Source organism: Erythrolamprus reginae, chromosome 2 (genome assembly GCF_031021105.1).
Source record: "Erythrolamprus reginae isolate rEryReg1 chromosome 2, rEryReg1.hap1, whole genome shotgun sequence".
Classification (NCBI taxonomy): Eukaryota; Metazoa; Chordata; class Lepidosauria; order Squamata; family Dipsadidae; genus Erythrolamprus; species Erythrolamprus reginae.
The window spans coordinates 224,806,182-224,826,359 of record NC_091951.1 but is presented as its reverse complement, the minus strand read 5'-3'; the positions used below and the strand labels follow the sequence as shown (position 1 = coordinate 224,826,359).

The following is a 20,178-nucleotide window of genomic DNA, read 5'->3' as shown; positions in this document are numbered from 1 at the left end:
ATGCATAAATTATGCAAATTTGCACTGCATATTTTTCACTTCAAGCATGGTATCTCATTGTAGATGTGAAAAAAAATAATTGTTTTGGCTTTTTGTTATGAAACTGAAGAGCCTTAGAAAGATGTATTCTGTGACAGAACCATGTTTTGTTGCCCTTCGATGCTGCTGCGGGATCTCGTTATACAAAAAAGCCTAATTATATTTGTTGGAGGCCACTTTTGAACAAACAGTCTTTCTGTCACCCAGGCCTCCAGATCATACCATCAAAACAAAACCAGGCTTGAAAGGGTTGTTTACCTAACCCTTGATCCTCAAGATACAACCATCACAGCATGCCTGCTTTCTTTGAGGATCTCTAGCCTTGCAGAGAACCAACAATCCTGGTCAACAGAGAAGCACAGAAGTGATTTAACCAACTAGTGCTCAACCGCTAGCCAGTCAGTGGTACCCTGTCCCATCTTTTGAGTGTGGTGCCATAGTAAAACCCTTTCCCCTTTGTAAAGCTGCTGTTTTGAAAAGGACCACCCATCTTAACCTGGTTTTGAGGATTTTAACAAGATGCCAACATTCAGAGCTTTAAGACAAAACATCGGGACCTGGGAGGCAGTTTTCCTCTCTAGCAAGCTCTTAAACAGTGTTCTGGTTTCTGGTAGAAGTTTAGTAATTACAAATAACTCTCATTAAATGCATCATTTCATGAATAAAGCAACTCCGTTTATTTCTCTGCTCTCCTGTATTTCAACACATTCCAGACATCACTTGGTCCGTTATCTCTCTCTTAGCCGCATTTCTCACGTTTTCCTGCTTCACTTAGACAAGATTTATTTTCCTAACTACATAGCTTTAAAAAACAGCAGCACTGACTAAATACAATACAAAATACTTTGGCTTACTTTAGCGTGGCGAAAACACATCCATATTTCTGTTCAGCAACGTTGAAACTCCACCCTTCTTCTCCACTAGCCCCCTGATGTGCCAAATACCTCATTACAATATTTAACCCATTCCTCTCCTTAATATCTTCTTCCAGACCTTTGCTCTCTACGTTTCTGAATCCTTCTGAATTTAGGGTTAACCCAGCGAGCGTCTGATTCTCCCTCACTAGATCCTGAACTCATAGCCCCATCCTGTGGCTGGCCTCCCACCTGTTCTATTATCTGTAACCCCGGGCCCCCCACTACTTCATAAACACTAGCTGAATCCGAGTCCTCAATATCTTCATCCTCCTCCAACTGATCAGGTGTATGTACAGCAAACAGTAGCGCACAAGAGATACGCCAAATACTATTTCTTCTGCCATAATCATTCCCAGTTTGAGTCCAGCCAAGTATTATATGGCTGGAAAGGAGGTTTTCTCAACCCTTGATCATATTTGCAATCCTATCTGACAGCAGATTCTTCAGCAGTCCAGATGTAATTTTTATTGTTTCAGAATCCAGGGTAATATTTATATTTTCTTTAATTGTTTTGACGATGTCCTCTTTTCCTAGCAAGCAGAGAACAACTATTTAATAGAAAGAAGATTGCATAAAGTTGCTATCAGCAAAACTCTCTCCTGCGGAATTCATCCTTGGCGTTTAGTGGAAGAATTATAGATTTCCTGACAGCATTTAAAAATATATTAGCTTTCATACATCATTTTAGTAGCCACAATGTGTTGAGTCCACGTGTTGTGTGAACTTAGCCATTGTGATTTGTATACCATGATTAATAGCATAGTTCCTTATTGAGCCCAGTTTGTTCCATTTGCAGTTCATTCAGCAAGCCATGAAACCATGGCTTAATACGATATTATGAACCTGGGCAGAATGAATATAGATCTTATTTTTTTCAGATGCAGAATCCCCTGCCTGCCTTTATCCCATACAACAAAAGAATGGATTTATCATTGCTTTTCTTCTCAGCATGCAAACAAAAACAGAAGGAAAAGCAAGAGTTTACTCGCCACCAGTGTGCTAGCACAAAGACGTGTTAGTGCTATTTGAAAAGTAAGTGCAAATGGAAAACGCGGTGTCCTACGCTATATGAAATAGACACTTGGTGTGTATTTTTATACACTGTGTTATTACAACTGTTAGTTCGATTGGGCTTTTATAAATCCTATTATTTATATTTGTACATTGCCCTGGAACCTCAGGCAATGAAGAACACCACCACAAAGCTAAATGATAAATAATTATGAGATAAGTGGAATCCTCACTTCTCCAGCCATGTACTGTCCAAAGCCAGGGGGGAATGTCAGAGATGCTATCACAAAAGTGATCACCCCAGGATACACAAGGCGGCTGAAAAACAAAACAAAATGAGAATTAAATTCATACAACGGTCTCTGAAAGATGCTGCAAATGCCATGTAGAAAGCAAGGGCTTAGCTAGGGCTTCCTCTTAGCTAGTCATCAGCATGAGTTAAACACATACACACACAAAAATTCCAACCACTTATCAGGAAGTAAGATAAACACTAATATATTGGAAGTGTTCCTTGTTTATTATGAACTAGAGCATAATTCAGCAGCTTCGCCTTCTACCACTTGTCTATTCCTTGAACTTTTTTCTCTAAATTTCCAGATCTGGATTGCAAAAATTCAAATGATCAGTAGACAATAGTCAAGAGATAGAATGTTATCTATTTCTTTGCTGGCATCTGGAGGTCTCTAGGATATTTACAGCCCAGATTTGGTAGCCCTACTTGACAGCAAATCTAGCTTTTGTTTAACAATGTACTACCTACTGCAAGACAGAAATAATATTTCAATTTGCCATCTACCTTAAACTCTTAAAGTACAATAAACCTTAAGACAATATATTTTTAATTTCCTAGGTTAAGACTATTTCCTGGATTATAGTTCCTCCAATTATTAAAAAGACATTAAAAGGCAAATTTTCATTCTAGCCAAGTTAATTTATGTCTTATAGAAAAGAAAACATAGTTTCAAACTTAATTAAACTCAAAATATAATAATTTAGCAAAGCATACTCACTATTTGGTTAGGAACCGACTTAGAGTGGTGTGCTGTCTGACAAATAAAACCACCTGTCGATTAAAATAAACAAAAAATGCTCCAAGTAATCCAGAACAGACCCTATAATAGAAGATTTGAAAAATCAAATTAATCCTAGGCATTGAATTTACATAAGAGCACTGTTAAAATTAGATTTTAAAAATCTATAACTCATCTTTCCACAGCCAATCAGATTCTTCCAGAAAAGTTCAAGGATAAACAGCAAAATATATTCAATTTTGAATTCTGCACATTCATTTATATTTAAGTTCAACAGTATATCCAGAAGGTATAAGTAAGTAGAGAGACATCAGCCTTATTGATTAAGATGCTAAAATCTTGAAATGGCACATAACGTTTCTGGTGGCCGGGCATCGATCTGAATGGTTAATTTATGTGACTTTTAAAAAACAGCAAATAAACCAAAAAAATGGCTATATCATCACCAGAGATCTTAGCCCATTCTCTGCATCGTGTTTTACTTTATTATTATTTATTATTTATTATTTATTGGATTTGTATGCCGCCCCTCTCCGCAGACTCGGGGCGGCTAACAACAGTGATAAAGAACAGCATGTAACAATCCAATACTAAACAACTAAGAAACCCCTTATTATAAAACCAAACATATATACAGACATACCATGAGTAAATTGTAAGGCCTAGGAGGAAAGAATATCTCAGTTCCCCCATGCCTGATGGCAGACGTGGGTTTTAAGAAGCTTACGAAAGACAAGGAGGGTGGGGGCAATTCTAATCTCTGGGGGGAGTTGGTTCCAAAGGGCCGGGGCCGCCACAGAGAAGGCTCTTCCCCTGGGTCCCGCCAAACGACATTGTTTAGTTGACGGGATCCAGAGAAGACCCACTCTGTGGGACCTAACTGGTTGCTGGGATTCATGCAGCAGAAGGCAGTCCCTGAGATAATCTGGTCCGGTGCCATGAAGGGCTTTATAGGTCATAACCAACACTTTGAATTGTGACCGGAAACTGATCGGCAACCAATGCAGACTGCAGAGTGTTGGTGTAACATGGGCATATTTGGGAAAGCCCATGACTGCTCTCGCAGCTGCATTCTGCACGATCTGAAGTTTCCGAACACTTTTCAAAGGTAGCCCCATGTAGAGAGCATTACAGTAGTCGAACCTCGAGGTGATGAGGGCATGAGTGACTGTGAACAGTGACTCCCGGTCCAAGTAGGGCCACAACTGGTGCACCAGGCGAACCTGGGCAAATGCCCCCCTCGCCACAGCTGAAAGATGTTTCTTTAATGTGAGCTGTGGGTCGAGGAGGACACCCAAGTTGCGGACCCTCTCTGAGGGGGTCAATAACTCCCCCCCCAGGGTGATAGACGGACAGATGGAATTGTCCTTGGGAGGCAAAACCCACAGCCACTGCATCTTATCATGGTTCAGGTTGAGTCTGTTCTTTACTGCAACAAGAACATTCAGGAGTGTCATCCATTTTAAAATACAGTTTAAAAAATGATGAAACAGTCTACCACTTCAGAATTCGATCTCTAACAATATTATTCCAATTTGTTATGATTTGTATGCTCTAGAGGTGCCTTCCTTGTTTATATATCCCCATAGCTTGCTTTTCAGTATTGTAGTTAGAGGTTCATGTGATCATAAAACTAAGATAATATCTCCCAAGATAATCTTCTACAGTAGTGTTTCTTAAAATATGGTCCTAGGATACTGCGGTTTTGGGGGAGGGGAGTCCCAACAGTTTTTTAGAGTCTGCAAAATCAAAATTATTTATCAGCTTATGTTGAAAAATAATGCAACATTAACATCCTATCAATTAATAATGAGTAGCAATTGTGGCAGTGAAATCATTGGTTTTAATTTTTAATATAGTAAATATCACTAAAATATAGCCTCTACAAAGAAAAGTTCTTTAAGAGTCCTTCCTAATGTTTAGAAGTGGGAAAGGGTCTTAAGTGGAAAAAAGTTTTAAAAACTATTCTACAGCACTATCTCTCATCTGCACCTCTATAACAGTCTGATTTGGTTCTGCAACCCAACAAGACAAAAACAGATTTCAGAGGATAATCAGAACTGCAGGAAAAACAATTGCTACCAACCTGCCTGGTATTCTGCACAAGTCAAAAAGAGGGCCATGAATATATTTACAGACCCCTCACATCTTGGACGTAAATTGTTTCAATTCCTACCCTCAAAACGTTGCTATAGAGCACTACACACCAAAACAATTAGACACAAGAACAGTTTTTTCCCGAATGCCATCACTCTGCGAAACAAATAATTCCCTCAACACTGTCAACCTATTTACTAAGTCTGTACTACTATTATTCTCGTCATTTCCACCAACCATCTCTTCCCACTAATGACTATGATTGTAACTTTGTTGCTTTGTTGCTTGTATCTTTACAATTTATATTGACTGGTTCCTAATATGATTTGATTGCTTATTTGTACCCAGACTATGATTAAGTGTTGTACCTTACGATTCTTGATGAACATATCTTTTCTTTTAAGTACACTGAGAGCATATGCAACAAGACAAATTCCTTGTGTGTCCAATCCCACTTGGCCAATAAAAAATTCTATTCTATTCTGTATGTATATGGCATTGTATATACTCTAATTGATTTCCCCCCCACTAATATAGCTAAATTGAACACCCACGTATTCTTGAGCTAAGAAGTCCAAAAACAATTGGAGGAATCACTACTTTTTGAATTATTTGGTTTAAACATCTACAACTCAATACTGAAACTCTCGGCACAGCATGAAAAAGGTTCCTAAGCCAAACCCTAACCTTGATCATTTAGCTGAATGGTCTAACAACTGGCAACTTCAAATCTCAACCAACAAATGCTCTGCCTTACACATTGGTAAAAAGAATAAGAATACTAAATACATTCTTGGAAGTACAGTAATGAACTCATAGCTAACCCTCACTCTCTCAAAGACCTTGGAGTACTCATATCCAATGACCTAAGTGCCAGAGCTCACTGTAACAACATTGCTAAAAAAGCACTAAGAGTTAGAAATCTAATCTTATGTAGCTTCTTCTCCAGAAACACTGAGCTACTAACTGTTCTGTCGGGCTCTCTGGTAGACTCCTCCCAAAAAGTCACAGGTACAAATTTCAGACACACACACGTTTGAAAATTCAAAACAATGTTCTTTATAATGAAAATTCACTTAAACCAAGCCCTCTTTTGGTATAGCAAAGAGCACTCATCTCCAAACAAACTGGTAATTTGTACAAGTCCCTTGTCAGTTCTGTGATACTTAGTTTGCAGCTGTGAGGCAATTCACAGTCCTTCTTCTTTAACAAAATGAAACACACTTTGCTCTGGTTTAGTTTCAAAGCGGGGAAAAATCAGCACACAAAGGTCGAAGTCAGCAAGGCAGGCACGAAACACAATGATCAGATAATCCTCCACAATGGCCAAACCCACAGGCTGCTATTTATAGCAGCCTCACTAATCACCACAGCCCCACCCAACCACAGGTGGCCTCATTTTCTTTGATAATAATCTCTCAGTTGTTGTTGCCTATGCATCGCTCTCCGCATGCGTGGCTGTATCATTAACTCTTGTTCTGAATCCAAGGAGGAGATAGATAATTGATTTCCTTCTGAGCTGTCTGCCACGCTCTCCTCCTCCCTGTCACTCATGTCTTCTTGGTCAGAGGAGCCTTCATCAGCAGATTCCACTGGGGGCAAAACAGGCCTGCAGCATGTGGATGTCTCCCCCACATCCACAGTCCTTGGGGCAGGAGCTGGGCCAGAGCTAACCACAACACTAACCAGAGATTACAAAACATTCATCAGACCAATACTCGCATACAGCTCGCCTGTATGGAACCCACATTGCATAACTGACATTGACACAATTGAGAGAGTCCAAGAAGAGTCCTTCACTCTTCCTCTCGAAACAAACTACCTTACTCTTCCAGACTTCAAATACTGCGGTTAGACAATCTACAACTAAATTGCCTCCGAACTGATTTAACTGTTGTTCACAAGGTCATACACCATAATGTCCTTCCTGTTAGTGACTACTTCACCTTCAACAACAACACAAGAATACACAATAGATACAAACTAAATATAAATCGCTCAAACTTGACTGCAGAAAATATTTCAGCAACAGAGTGATCAATGCCTGTTCCCTAATATAAGGCAGCTTGAAGTACATGTTTGTTTATTTATTTAATTTGACTTCTATGCTGCCCAATGTAAGAAAAGAGTTTGGATTGGATTGGGAAGAGGGCAATGACTAACCACTTCTATACTTTTGCCAAGAAACTGCATTGTTACAGACGGACGCATATAGTAGCTATTGGCATAGCCGCCGCTGATTGGCTAATCTAGTGGCAGGAGAAATAAACTCCTTTCAGCAGCTACCAGGATTCAGGGAAGCCCTTAAAAGCGGCTTCCCTGCAGCCTGCCGGCAGTCCATACTGGTTCTAAGCTAACCAAAATAAAGGTGCTGAACTGTTCCTGTGCAAATCTAACATGCATGAACATTTCTTTGTAACCACCTTAAGAGTTGAGTAAGACCTTACCTGTTTCTAATATGGAACCTTCTAATTTAGCTGGGCCTAATGGAGAACTTTCAATATGGCTTGTCTTTCTTCACCCCACACAACCCCCACTGCAATTAGCTGTGCTCCAGTGGGCTTACCCTATTACAGCAAAGGCCGGCAGCTCCTGTAGGTCAAAGGGGAAGTCCATGCGAAAGTTTGTCCTGAAGAGGGCTGTGATGGTGACTGTGAGGAGGGGTTGGAGAGAAGAGACAATCAGGGTGACCAGATAAAAAACAAGAACATGAAGTTAAGCCCTTGGTACCCAAACAATGAGAGAGTCTGAGAACAGCCAAGAAGCCTCTTTATTACCATCATCTCAGTTTTAAGAACTGCACTGTATTTTAATAAATCATAATTGTTCCAAGAAGAGTGAAATAATTCAGCTTTAATTCCACTTTGTTAAAAATGGTTCTGTTGTTCCTAAAAACCTTTCTACCTTGCACAGACACTCCCCTACCCACTATCCCCACATTCTTGCCGAAGTTGTGTGTAAAGCTAATTGTGGGAGGCAGCAAGAAGGGCAAGAGAAGAAGGAAGAGAGGAATAAGGGCTGGAAGAAGATGCGTCTTCACATCTTACGTGCATCCTTCTTCCAGACAGCCAAGACTCGGAAGACGAAGGCGCTGAATGTGGCTGCAAAGAATCCACGCCAATAGTTACGAACTGCAAAATAGGTGGAAGTGACTTCAATGCTAAAGAGGACACCTACAGAGTAGATAAAAATTATCATGAGTTTTTGACAGTCTACACCCACGAAATGCATGCCAATACAATTTCCCCTTGCAACTCTTATCCCTTGCAAAAGGGATAAGAGTTACAACAATAAATGGGCACAAAAGTGAAGTTTACTTTTAATTTCTTTTCATTTTGCAAAAGTTTTGTTTTTTATTATTATTTATTATTATTTATTGGATTTGTATGCCGCCCCTCTCCGTGGACTCGGGGCGGCTAACAACAGTGGTAAAAACAGCATGTGACAATCCAATAGTAAAACAGCTAAAAACCCTTGTTATAAAAACCAATCATACATACAAACATACCATGCATAAATTGTAGAAGCCTAGGGTGAAAGAGTATCTCAGTTCCCCCATGCCTGATGACAGAGGTGGGTTTTAAGGAGCTTACGAAAGGCAAGGAGGGTGGGGGCTATTCTAATCTCTGGGGGGAGTTGGTTCCAGAGGGTCGGGGGCGCCACAGAGAAGGCTCCTCCCCTGGGTCCCACCAAACGACATTGTTTAGTTGACCGGACCTGGAGAAGGCCCACTCTGTGGGACTTAACTGGTCGCTGGGATTCGTGCGGGAGAAGGCGGTCCCGGAGATAATCTGGTCCGGTGCCATGAAGGGCTTTTAAAGTTAGAATTAAGGCCACAGAGGAATAAGTGTGCTAACTCACTACTTTCCCAACTTTCTACCATCAGAGGAACGTTTGCTGTTGAAGAACACTTTGAGGTTGGATTACATATTAAGTTCACTTCACAAGAAGTTCTGCATAGTCTAATTCAGGGGTTTCCAACCCACAGACCACTATCAGGCCTTGAGCATTCAAAACTGAACTGCGGAAGTGTCAGGTGAGTGCGCAGAACCATTCCCTCTTCCCCCCTCCCCCCTATTGGGCTGCAGAGATGGAAAAGTTGGGGAACCCTGCCTTACATCAATTGAACATGATTGTAAATTTTGTTTTCTTACTGAAAAAAAAAAATCCAAAGAATTTCAGGATTATCTGGAATGAATGTTGAAAGGCTGCGTTTTGGTGGAATAGAAGCTGCCGCCACCCTTCCAATATGACACCACTGTCTCCTATTCTAGTGACAAGGGGCGTCTCAGAATATTGCATTGGCTTTATCCACATGGTTCTCAGTTAAGTATGCATTGGAGCAGCATGAGAAGATGCCACGAATGGACATTAATCTTCATACTGCTAAGATTTTAAAAATAAATGGAGGGATTTTTAATGGGTTGGAAAATGATGACTAATAGGATCCTGAGTAGGAGCAGTGCCATCGATATAAAATCAATAATATTAATAGTAATAAAGGGTCTTATATATGGAGACTAAAGCATGATGCAAGAGAAAAGAGGTGATGTGTCTTAGAAAATTTAGACAAAAGCAAGCAGCCACTTGCCTCCAAGTGGTGTCCCGAAACAGCAGCCAACCCCTACTGCACATCCCACAGTCAGGACATCTGTGTAATAATATGGCTGCTACTAGTGAAAGAGATGAGACACAGAGAGAGAGAGAAAAAAAACAGGAAAGAAAAGGAATGAGAGGATTGGAAACTAATATTGCAAGACAATCAGTTGATGTTCTGTGGCACATCTTGGGCCCATTTACTGCGTATATTGTGTTTATGTCATTGTTTCTGTTTTATGTCATTCTGGCCCTGACAAGTTCCAATACTTTTGTTCAAGAAATTTGGGCATTGCACCCAGAGGGGTGCTGCTAAGGTGTAACGGTGACGTGTGCTCACCCCCGTGGCTCTGAGTGCTAGTGGAGTCCAGCGCAATTATGCTACTGCACTTGGGCAGGTAGTGAAATCATGCGTGGACACGCAAGGGTGCCACAGGTGCACTTCCATGTCCACGTGCTATTTTACTACCTGTCCAAGTGCAGTAGCATCATTGCACTGGACTCCGCTAACACTCAGAGCCACAGGGGCGAGCACACGTCACTGTTCCACCTTAGCAGCCCATTGTACCTGAATGCACAATTCTTATAGAAACAGAATATTTTCAGCTTTTCAGATCCAAATTTTTTTTAAACATCAAAAAAGGTGCTGTATATCAACAGTTGATGGTTAAACTCCAGTTTGAAGATATAGGAATTGAGATGTGTTCTTCATGTGCAGGCTTCTGCTTGTGAATACACGTACCTGGAGAATGTGCTACCCAATGGAATTGCTGCATTCTCCCAGTGAATAGTACTTGTGATTAACTTCAGTGACTTAGAACAAACTCCATTGTAGTATAACCTTTATAAAAAATTGTGCACAAGGAACTGTGCGTGAGAACTTGCATATATACATCAGCTTTCTTGTCTAATTGATGTTCTCATGAGGAAAGTACCACGTTAGGAATTATTCCATTTGGAATTCCTTTTTTAAACAGTGACTTTATTAAAGATTATAACTACAATAGTAGGAATTAATTCATCTGGAATGCACGGATATGCCATACAGTCAATGTATCTGCCTGAAACTCTTTGCTTAGGTGGAGCTGAAATGATTTGACTCAATCTGTGTTTGTTGTCCAATTCATATGATTTACTGCCAGGCATAGACAACAAAAAATAAGAAAGAGGAAACAAATGAGCAACAAGGCCTCTCTTCAGAGAAGCACGTAGTTCGGGAAGAGAATTGTTAAAACCACCAAAATATAGCTGGTAACCCAAGAGTAGTGATGGGCAAACCCCTACGGTGTTCAGGTTCGACATGTTTGGACGAACTTTACACAAAATTCGGCTGAACCCGAACCAAACCTGAACCCGAACAGGGAATCCCAGCAAGAGATTCCGGGGGCGGAGCTTTGATGTCACATATACCGGCAGGTTGCTAAGGACGCCAAGGTGATCACTTCCTGGATCACTTCCTGGATTCCTTAGCAACCTGCCGGTAACGTCAAAGCTCTGAATGCCGAACACGACCCCGAACTTTGCCCGAAGTTTCAAAAAATTTTGGGTTCGTGTTCGGCATACCGAACACCGCAAAATTCAGTACGGACCCGAATTGTGCGAGTTCAGTTCACCCATCACTACCCAAGAGGTTATCTCTATATGGGTAAGATTATTATCAATATTGAATTCTATCTACTAAAGAGCTCTCATTCAAATTTATACCAACACTTCAAATTCATGTTTGTAGTACATGCCTTATTTCAAAATTACCAAACACAGGTTCTTGTTTAGAGGATTCAGCAAAGAAAACAACAACAAAGGATATTAATTAAATTTATCAATAAGTTTTAAAAAATTGTAGCATTCATCAACCAGGATGGGAAATAAAGTAAGGTTTTAAAGATGCATATATAGGAGCCATGGTGGCACAGTGGCTTGAATGCAGTATGGCAGAGTAACTCTGCCCAGAGCCTGGAGCTCAATCCTGATGGGTTGAAGGTTGACTCAGCCTTCCATCCTTCCTAGGTCAGTAAAATGAGGACCCAGATTGTTGGGGGCAATAGGCTGGCATTTGTAAACCACCTAGACCTGTGATGGCAAACCTCACAAGTAGCAAGCCATTGATCACTGGACATGTGCAGGTGCATACTTTTTCCCACTTTCTAGGGCCTATGCTTTTCCTAGATCTCTGGAGATTCCATCTCAGCGCTGTTTGGGCCTATAAGGCTCCCCCCCCAGCTCCATTTGGGGAAAGAGGCTTTTCCCCATTGCCAGCTCCATTTGGGGATGGGAGGCTTTTTCCCCCTCCCGCCACTGTTTTGGGAAGTGACACCAAAACAAGGGGGGGTCCCATGTGCACGCACGGTGAGTCACATGCACATATGCAGAGGGTGGGATGTGTGGGAGGGACATTGCAATATGTGTGGGCACTCGCGCATGTGCGACACTGCACTTTTGCACACTTTTGGCACCTGGGGGAAAAAAGGTTCACCATCACTGACCTAGAGAATGCTTCTAAAGCACTATATAAGTCTTAGCGCTATTGCTATTCAAGTATACATTTCCAAATTAAGTTTGGAAAAGTTGTGAAAGTCAAATAGCAAATTTCCAACATATGCCTACTTGTCACTTCAGAAAATAATGATCCATGTCAGATATAACCGTAGGGGTGGGTGGTAATTGACTGATAGGCTTGATCTCACTGAATATATTGGAAAAAATTCTTTTGATTCAAGAGGGGAGGGAAGAGCGAATCAAGATGCCATCAGATGCACTGCACTTGGCAATTTGATAAAGAATCTTCTAAAATTAGCTTATGGATTCAATTGTGTTTCTTCAGTGACAAATACAAGCTATATGTTTTATTTATTTGTTTAAAAGAATTCTAGGACTACCCATCTTTTGTGTTCTAACTTTTGGCAGAAACAGCAAAGAAAGAAAAAGAAAGAAAGAAGGAAGGAAGGAAGGAAGGAAGGAAGGAAGGAGGGAAAGAAAGAAAGAAACCAACAATAAAAAAACCTTCCATTGCCCCAAAACAAACACTTCTCCATATAGCAATATTTAAATTTATTAGGCTCTTGGAAAAAAGCTGCCAGTCAAAGTCTGTTTATCTCCCATCTAATATTTCATCTTTGTAAAATGACATGAATATTTCTAAGATCCTTAATCTCATACCAAGAATCATTGTCTCTCTCGACTGCCTATAGATAAAATTATTTTCTTGAACAACAAAATCTCTTCTTAAGATCTTTAACCCAAAGTATTATTTTACCATTGTTATGACTATACTTGTTATTTATAGACTAGCTGTAAAAACAAAGTATTTTCAGCACCTGACTTGGCAGTTTTAAGGTAATGGTGAAAAGAAAAAAAGCCTACAGCGGTGTTTCCCAACCTTGGCAACTTGAAGATATCTGGACTTCAACTCCCAGAATCCCCCAGCCAGCATTTGCTGGCTGGGGAATTCTGGGAGTTGAAGTCCAAATATCTTCAAGTTGCCAAGGTTGGGAAACATTGGCCTACAGTATATATACCTACATTGTAACGCACTTTAATTAAAGTCCCTATTTTCCTTAAGAAAAAAAAATGGGGAAGATAATGGGGTCAGTCATTTTCCCTGAGCACAGCCTAAAACTTAGAAGAACGTGACCTGGTAAACAGAAGTATTTGGTATTTCATTGCCCTGGGAGTAATTCCTTGGTTCTCCATCTCATGTCATATTCTTGCATCACTACTACTTCCTGTGGATTTTCACAGGACACTCATTCAGCTTTTCCCTCCCCCTCCCATTTCCCTGCATGAGATAAAATAGCTGCACCGTGGTGCCTGAAGAGTTCTTGTATCTGTTACAAAGAAAACACATCTTTCTTTCCAGAAATGTCCTCAGCCTGGACTGGAGCATCAGCATGTTGTATAAACACAAGATTGCACTTGCCTCCAAGGGGTGCCCCGAAGCAACATCCAACACCAACTGCGCAAGCGGCCACCAGGAGGTCCAGTTGCCTATGCATGTTCTGGAACAAAGAGCCCAGCCAGAGAGAGGCATGCCAGGGTTAGAGTGAGCACAGGCAAGAGTTAGTCCTTTCTTGTTCTGCTGCTCAAATGCTAAGCGTTTGCCAGCAGCAAAGCCAGCCTTCTTTTTAGAGCCTTGTGAGTTGGCTTTAGTAGCAAGAGCAGCCAGGATCTACCAGAACTCAGTCTTTTTCTACCTTGGTCCCATTGCCTTGCATTCATTTTATTTATTTAATGTTCAGGTTGATTAGATCAGTGTTTCCCAACCTTTTTTGAGCTGCGGCACAATATTCACATTTACAAAATCCTGAGGAACATTGAGCGGGTGTGTGTGTGTAAAAAAAGTTTGGACAAAAAAAATCTATCTCTTCCTCCCTTTCGCTCTATTTCTCTCTCTCTTCCTCTTCCTCTCTCTTCCTTCCTTCCTCTTTCTTTCCCTCTCTCTCTCCATCCCTCTTTGTTTCTCCCTTCCTTCCTCTCTTTTTGCTCTCTTTCCCTCCCCCCCTTCCCCTTCTTTCTCTCTCTTTCTTGCTTTCTCTTTCTTTCTCTCTCTCTCTCTTGCTGTCTTTCTCTCTTTCTCTCTCCCCCCTCTCTCTTTCTCTCTCTCTCTCTCTTGCTATCTCTCTCTTTCTCTCTCTGTCTTTTTTGCTTTCTCTCTCTTTCTCTCTCCCCCTTCTCCCTCTCTCTTTCTCTCACTCCCTCTCTTGCTATCTCTTTCTCTCTCTTTCTATCTTTCTCTTTCTCGTACACCACGCCGCAGCAGCGGCATTGGGCAGTAGTCGTGGGGTGGCGGCAGGGTGGTCAGATGTGAGGCGGAGCTCCGGAACAGAGGCACCGACGGCAGCGGCTGGACATGTTGCTAGATGCCGTAGATGCTGGCATTGCACTGGGCATGGACATGGGGCTGGAGCCTCCATCCCGGCCCAGCCAGCAGGCAAGTGCCAGCCACGCAATGCCAGCATGTATGGCGTACAGCAACATGTCCAGCCGCCACTGTCGGTGCCTCTGTCCTGGAGTTCTGGCTCACAGCCGACCACCCTGCTGCCACCCAGCGGCTACTGCATGGTGCCGCTGCTGCTACCGCCCTCCCGCTGCCGCCGCCCTCCCACCAGGCCCCAAAGCTCTGCTTCCTCAAAGCTCTGCCGCCGCCAGGGAAGCTCCAGCCGGGCAGGGCGCTGCAGCTGCTGGAAAACTTGGAAGGCGCAAAGAAGGAAGCTCAGCTTCCGGTCTCACAACTTTTTGCTCTTCGCACTCAGCAAAAAGTTGCGAGACCAGAAGCTGAGCTTCCTTCTTCGCGGCACATCTGACCATGTCTCGCGGCACACTAGTGTGCCACGGCACACTGGTTGGGAAACACTGGATTAGATGACTTCTAAAAACAAATCATCTAAGCCAGTGGTTCTCAACCTGGGGGTCACCTAAGACCATGTGAAAAGACAACGTCCCCATGGTGTTAGGAACTAAAGCTTCTGTTCTGGAGTCTTGGAACGTATTTTTACAATCCAACCAATCAGGCGTTTACTGTGGGGGTGTCCTTCTGACCTTCCTGCCAATCAGCTTAAAGCTCTATTGGGAGAAATGGCACTAAACCTATGGCTGGAGGTCACCACAACATGAGGAACTCTATTAAAGGGTCACGGCATTAGAAAGGGTGAGAACCACTGATCTAAGCATTTGTTATCAGCCAGTGGGAAGAATACAGCATGGCCGAGTCATAGAGCTGTTGTTTTATTTTATTTCTGCAGCTAGGGTTAGAAGCAACAAGCTTCTAGAGTCACAGCCAGCCTCAAACCTAGCTGCTTACAACAGCCATAGCTATAAGCACAGTTTGCATGTTAATTGTTCTTAGTGAATCTGCTCTTAAATAGAAGAATGCGGGTGGGGGGAATCATCCTTATTTACATCTATTTAATCACTTCTGTCCATAAGGGTAACAAACTGAAGTAAAGATTCTGAATCTAAAAGTTATGCTGGAATTTTTACAACCAGCATATGACAAAGATATGACCAATCTCGTTTATCTTTGGCTCTTCTGCAAATTTGTGTTTGCAAAAGTTTGGAATTATGTTTTATCAGGAGAAAAAGCACAAATCAGAATGATTTGACATTCCACAGGATAAGTCAAGGTCAGTCTTAAAGTGAGGATTGGAAACTGCAGGATATTAAAAGCCCCATCCCTACTGTCAGATTATCTGTTCAAATTGTTCCCTTATAACTAATTCCAAACTTTTATTTGCACAGAATTGTGTAAATAAACAAAATTGATATTTTGGAAAAGCCAAACATTGCCCCTGGTTTATTTTCTTTTCAGTACAATTGCACTATATTATTCCTGAGCAATTCTCCCGTGTTTCACTAGACATAATTACAGTCAAGATACCCAATATTCCTCTCACTGTCATTTCCTGTGTCGTGCAGGGGTTTGAACTGACTGTTTCATTTTAATGTCCTCTGTTCTGTTTTCATCATCAGTAGTCCATAATGTTCTGTCCCGTAACTATCCCACTCGCAAACTAGATGGAGCATGCAGAACACTTACCTCATAAACCCCACAAAAGATAGACAGGAACTTGCTGAGGACAGCAGCACAGATGCTAGCAATGTGCACAAAAGGGCCCTGTCAGAGAGTGAGAGAGAGAGAGAGAAATTGTGTAAACAAATAACTGGAAAGAACTAGGCTGAATAACATTACAGTACAGGCCAACAACAAAGGATGTGCATCCACCCAGCTTCTGATCATTCTCTCCCTGCCTACATTGAACTGAAACTATTTCAGCACCTTTGCCAGAGGTAGGTTCCTCCCGGTGCAGTCCGGTGCACATATACTGGTGGTGGCGGCCCGTTGATGACGTCACGAAGACGTCACCATCACACACCCCACCTCAGGAACTGACTTGAGCCCTTGCCATAGTGCGGCTCTCTCATTGTTCCCATTCCCTCAGACAGTTCAGGTCCACCGATTCTCTCCCTTCCCGACTGAGAGGCGAAGATGGAGAACAGCACTCTCTCTCTCTCTTTCCCTCTATGCCTCTCAGGTGCCTCCTCCCGGATGCGGGTTGTCCCATTAAAGGCAGTGAAGGGGTGGGAGAAGCCGGAGCAGCATGACATCTCCACAGGTGCAGGCCTGGAGCCTATCGCGAGTGAGCCCAGGGTCTTATGTTTGTTTGTTTATTTAGATTTGTATGCCGCCCCTCTCCGCAGACTCGGGGCGGCTCACAACAAAGTCTTCTCTCACCTCAGGCTCATTAAAGGCGGGGAAGGGGTCGAAGGAGCCGGATGGCGGTGGTCGAGGCTGGCAGCGAAGAGGGGAGCTCAGGAGCGGCCGGAGAAGTGGGGGAACATGACCCACCCACCAACATAGTCCCCCGCAGCTGGAGCAGCAAGACCCAGTGAATGGCTACCAAAATTTTTACTACCACACTGTGGGCTCGGCTTATGCATTTCCTTTCAACATCTTTCAGTGCAAATTGCGAGTCTCCGGAGAGGGGCGGCATACAAATCCAATCAATCAATCAATCAATCAATCAATGAATGAACGAATGAATGAATGAATGAATAGGGTGCTCTGGGGCGGAACTCCATTTTTGCTATCCCACTGCGTTCCACTCAGTCCGGGCAGTAGCCCACCCCAGGCAAGACCACATTGGCGGTTCTTCTAGGCATCTCCAGCTTTTTCTATTCCCCAAGAAGCTCCGAATGTGCAGCATTGATTCCAGGCATCATCTCAGGATCCTGATGTGGAGCCGAACGCGTGGCAGGAGCAAACAGAGATAGCCACACACACAAAATAAGCCATGCCCACAGAGTGGTAGTAAAAAATTTAGGAACCTGCCCCTGGTCTTTGCTAATTCTTTTGTGCTATCAAATCCAGAGGTCCAATTTCTGTCCTTGGTGATCAGGTGCAACAGGAGTGGCTTAGTTGCTTCTAATAAGTAAGCTCGTTTCTGCAGCTTCTGGTTGCATTCAGCTCTAGGCTAGGCCTGTGCGTGTTTCCATTCTTTTTTGATGGTTCTCTCTTGACTGCTTCCCAAACTGCTCCTTTATCAAGCCAGGAAGCAGTATATCCATGTAGCTGCAATTCCCCCCTTCCCCTTGTTCTCCTAGCTGAGTCTATTTCTGGCTCAGGATAAACCAGTTATTTGTACTCCTCTGCTTGTTTTGCTGCAATGCAAAATTAGAACTGCAACCCAAGTACCGTTATCCAATTTATACCATCATCCAAATCTTGAGATGCTGGTATCTTCACTTGTTCTTGTGCTTTTTTCTTTCTTTCTTTCTTTCTTTATTTGTTTATTTATTTATTTTGTCCAATACACAATAAGAGTTTTAGTGGGTATATATCTATACACACATAGTAAAATACATGATGAAGGTTATAGAGGAGATACTCATAGTAAAATATATCTAAGAAAGAATAGAAAAGAAAATATAGTAATAGAACATATCAATGAAAGAATAGAAGAAGAGATATAGGAATAGAAGAAAGGTATAGGAGATATAGGAGAGCAATAGGACAGGGGACGGAAGGCACTTTATGTCTAAAAAGTACCGGTATTTGGGGGGTGCGTGGGTTTAATGGAACTGCCAAAAGCAAGAATTGCAATGATCATCATCCATGTGCTTCTGCTGTCGATGTAAGGAAGAGCTTGTGCCTTTCTCGGTTAATTAAACAGAAGGGAATGATCGAAAGAAGTGCTAGCTCCCGACAGTGTCAGACTAATTAAAGATATTGTCTTACAGGCAGCAAGAAAGAACCGGCTAGTTTATGACTCCAGTGGGGAAAATAGCTTAGTTCAGAAACATTCCGACCCATTTATTTCAATGATACCAACAGAAAAGAATATGTGCAGCTCAGAGCTGAACTGTGGAGTCTTTCATGCTTTTTGACCTTGATTGTTTGTTTACAGATGTTTCATTACACAACCAGTACAAGTGAGGGTGGGTTTTATGGCCTTTATATGTGCAATAGCCAGTTTGCTAAGGGTGTGGTTTTCTCCTTGGTTGATGTATTGTTTTCTGCTTGCTTGATTATTTGTCTGGTGTTAATCTCTGTTTATCTGGGTGTCAGCAGCTGGAGAGGAAGTTGTTTGTTTCCTTCTTGGCTTTTTTTTTTATGGTATCTTTTAAATGCTTTGTAAATGTGGTTCAAGGTGCATCTGTTTCTCCCCCCTTCCATTTGATCTATTCTGAGTTTAACCCTAGAATCCTTCGGTTCTTTGCAGCCTTTGTCCTCAAGCTGATACCACTTTTCTCCCTTACCTCCGCTCCCCGTTGCACCCACCTCTTTTCCAACAGGAATCCCACTTCCCAGGCCAGCTGTCAAGCTCACAACTTTGGCCACAAATGCTTTAGGTGTGAGGTACTCCTTGAGGACTACTCCTCGCATAATGGTTTTCAATTCTGGAATCCCAGAGCCTGAACAAAACAGAAAGGAATCAAGAAAAATGCTATTCAGAGAGAACATAATCCAAAACACATTGAGAGACCACAGCACAAGGGACACCTGTCACATAGCGCCGCACCTCTTAGGTGACACCAAGGTTGATCTCAATCAGATAAGAGGCATAACTCACAGGTTTATTATTATGGGGAAAATAGCAGGAGAAAGTTGTGTTGGTTATGTTCACCACTTCGAATTATTTGTAAAACTAACAAAGGTGGGACACAGTCAGTAGCAGGAGATATTAAAGTGTCCTGTCTGCCCGCAGCAAATCTCTCCTTGTCCTTCTTCCCAGTGTAAAATCTCATGGGATGGGCTGCTGGGGGTTCACAGGGGTTCAGAGGAACCTCTAGCTAAGATTCTGTGCAGTTTGGAGAACCCCCAAATCCCATTGCTGGTAGCCCTACCTGCCTCGCCCCTCCCAGGGTCCCCACACACCCTGTTTTGGATGCAGGTAAATGCAGGGCGTGATGGAGGCTCGGGGAGGGCAAAAAACGGGCCTACTGGAAGTTTGGGAAGCATGGAAATGGGCACATTTCCAGCCATCAGATGACCTCCAGAGCCTGGGGAGATTGTTTTCCACCTCCCAGAGGCTCAAGGAAAGACGCTGGAGCCTAGGGAGGGCAAAAACGCTCCCACCCTCCGCCATGGTGTAGGAGGTTTGTTGTGTACGGGAGTATGCAGGCTAAATTTGCATGCCGCTTGCTAATTGGCCAAACCATGAGCGGCAGTTTCGCAAATCTAACACGGTTGACTCGGCTACGCCCACAATGACCACGCCCACCCAGCAGCCAGGCAATGAACCCCTTGCTAAAAACTTTGAAGCCACCCCTGGCACTGATTAAAACAGAACAAGTTACATGAGCATAATAGAATCAGCGCTCATTGATTGTATATCACTTTTGCCCTAAGAATGGACATGGGGTGTGTGTGTGTGAATCAGCAGGCCAAAAGGCAGACAGGGGACTTCATCTATGACTGGAATTGGCAAATAAGTTGCATAGTTGTGCAGTTTGAGGCCTGAGATGAACAGACATATATTCCCGCAATC

General features: G+C 42.6%; 1 protein-coding gene across 1 annotated transcript in view; it reads right to left on the bottom strand.

Moving 5' to 3' along the window:
• The window catches only part of CLCN1 (chloride voltage-gated channel 1), a 91,762-nt gene that overhangs the window by 27,275 nt on the left and 44,309 nt on the right, over positions 1-20,178 (bottom strand). The window contains 7 exon segments of the mRNA XM_070736821.1: positions 2,201-2,285; positions 2,981-3,082; positions 7,665-7,749; positions 8,146-8,271; positions 13,611-13,689; positions 16,227-16,304; positions 18,969-19,102. Coding sequence (XP_070592922.1) covers positions 2,201-2,285; positions 2,981-3,082; positions 7,665-7,749; positions 8,146-8,271; positions 13,611-13,689; positions 16,227-16,304; positions 18,969-19,102 — 689 coding nt within the window.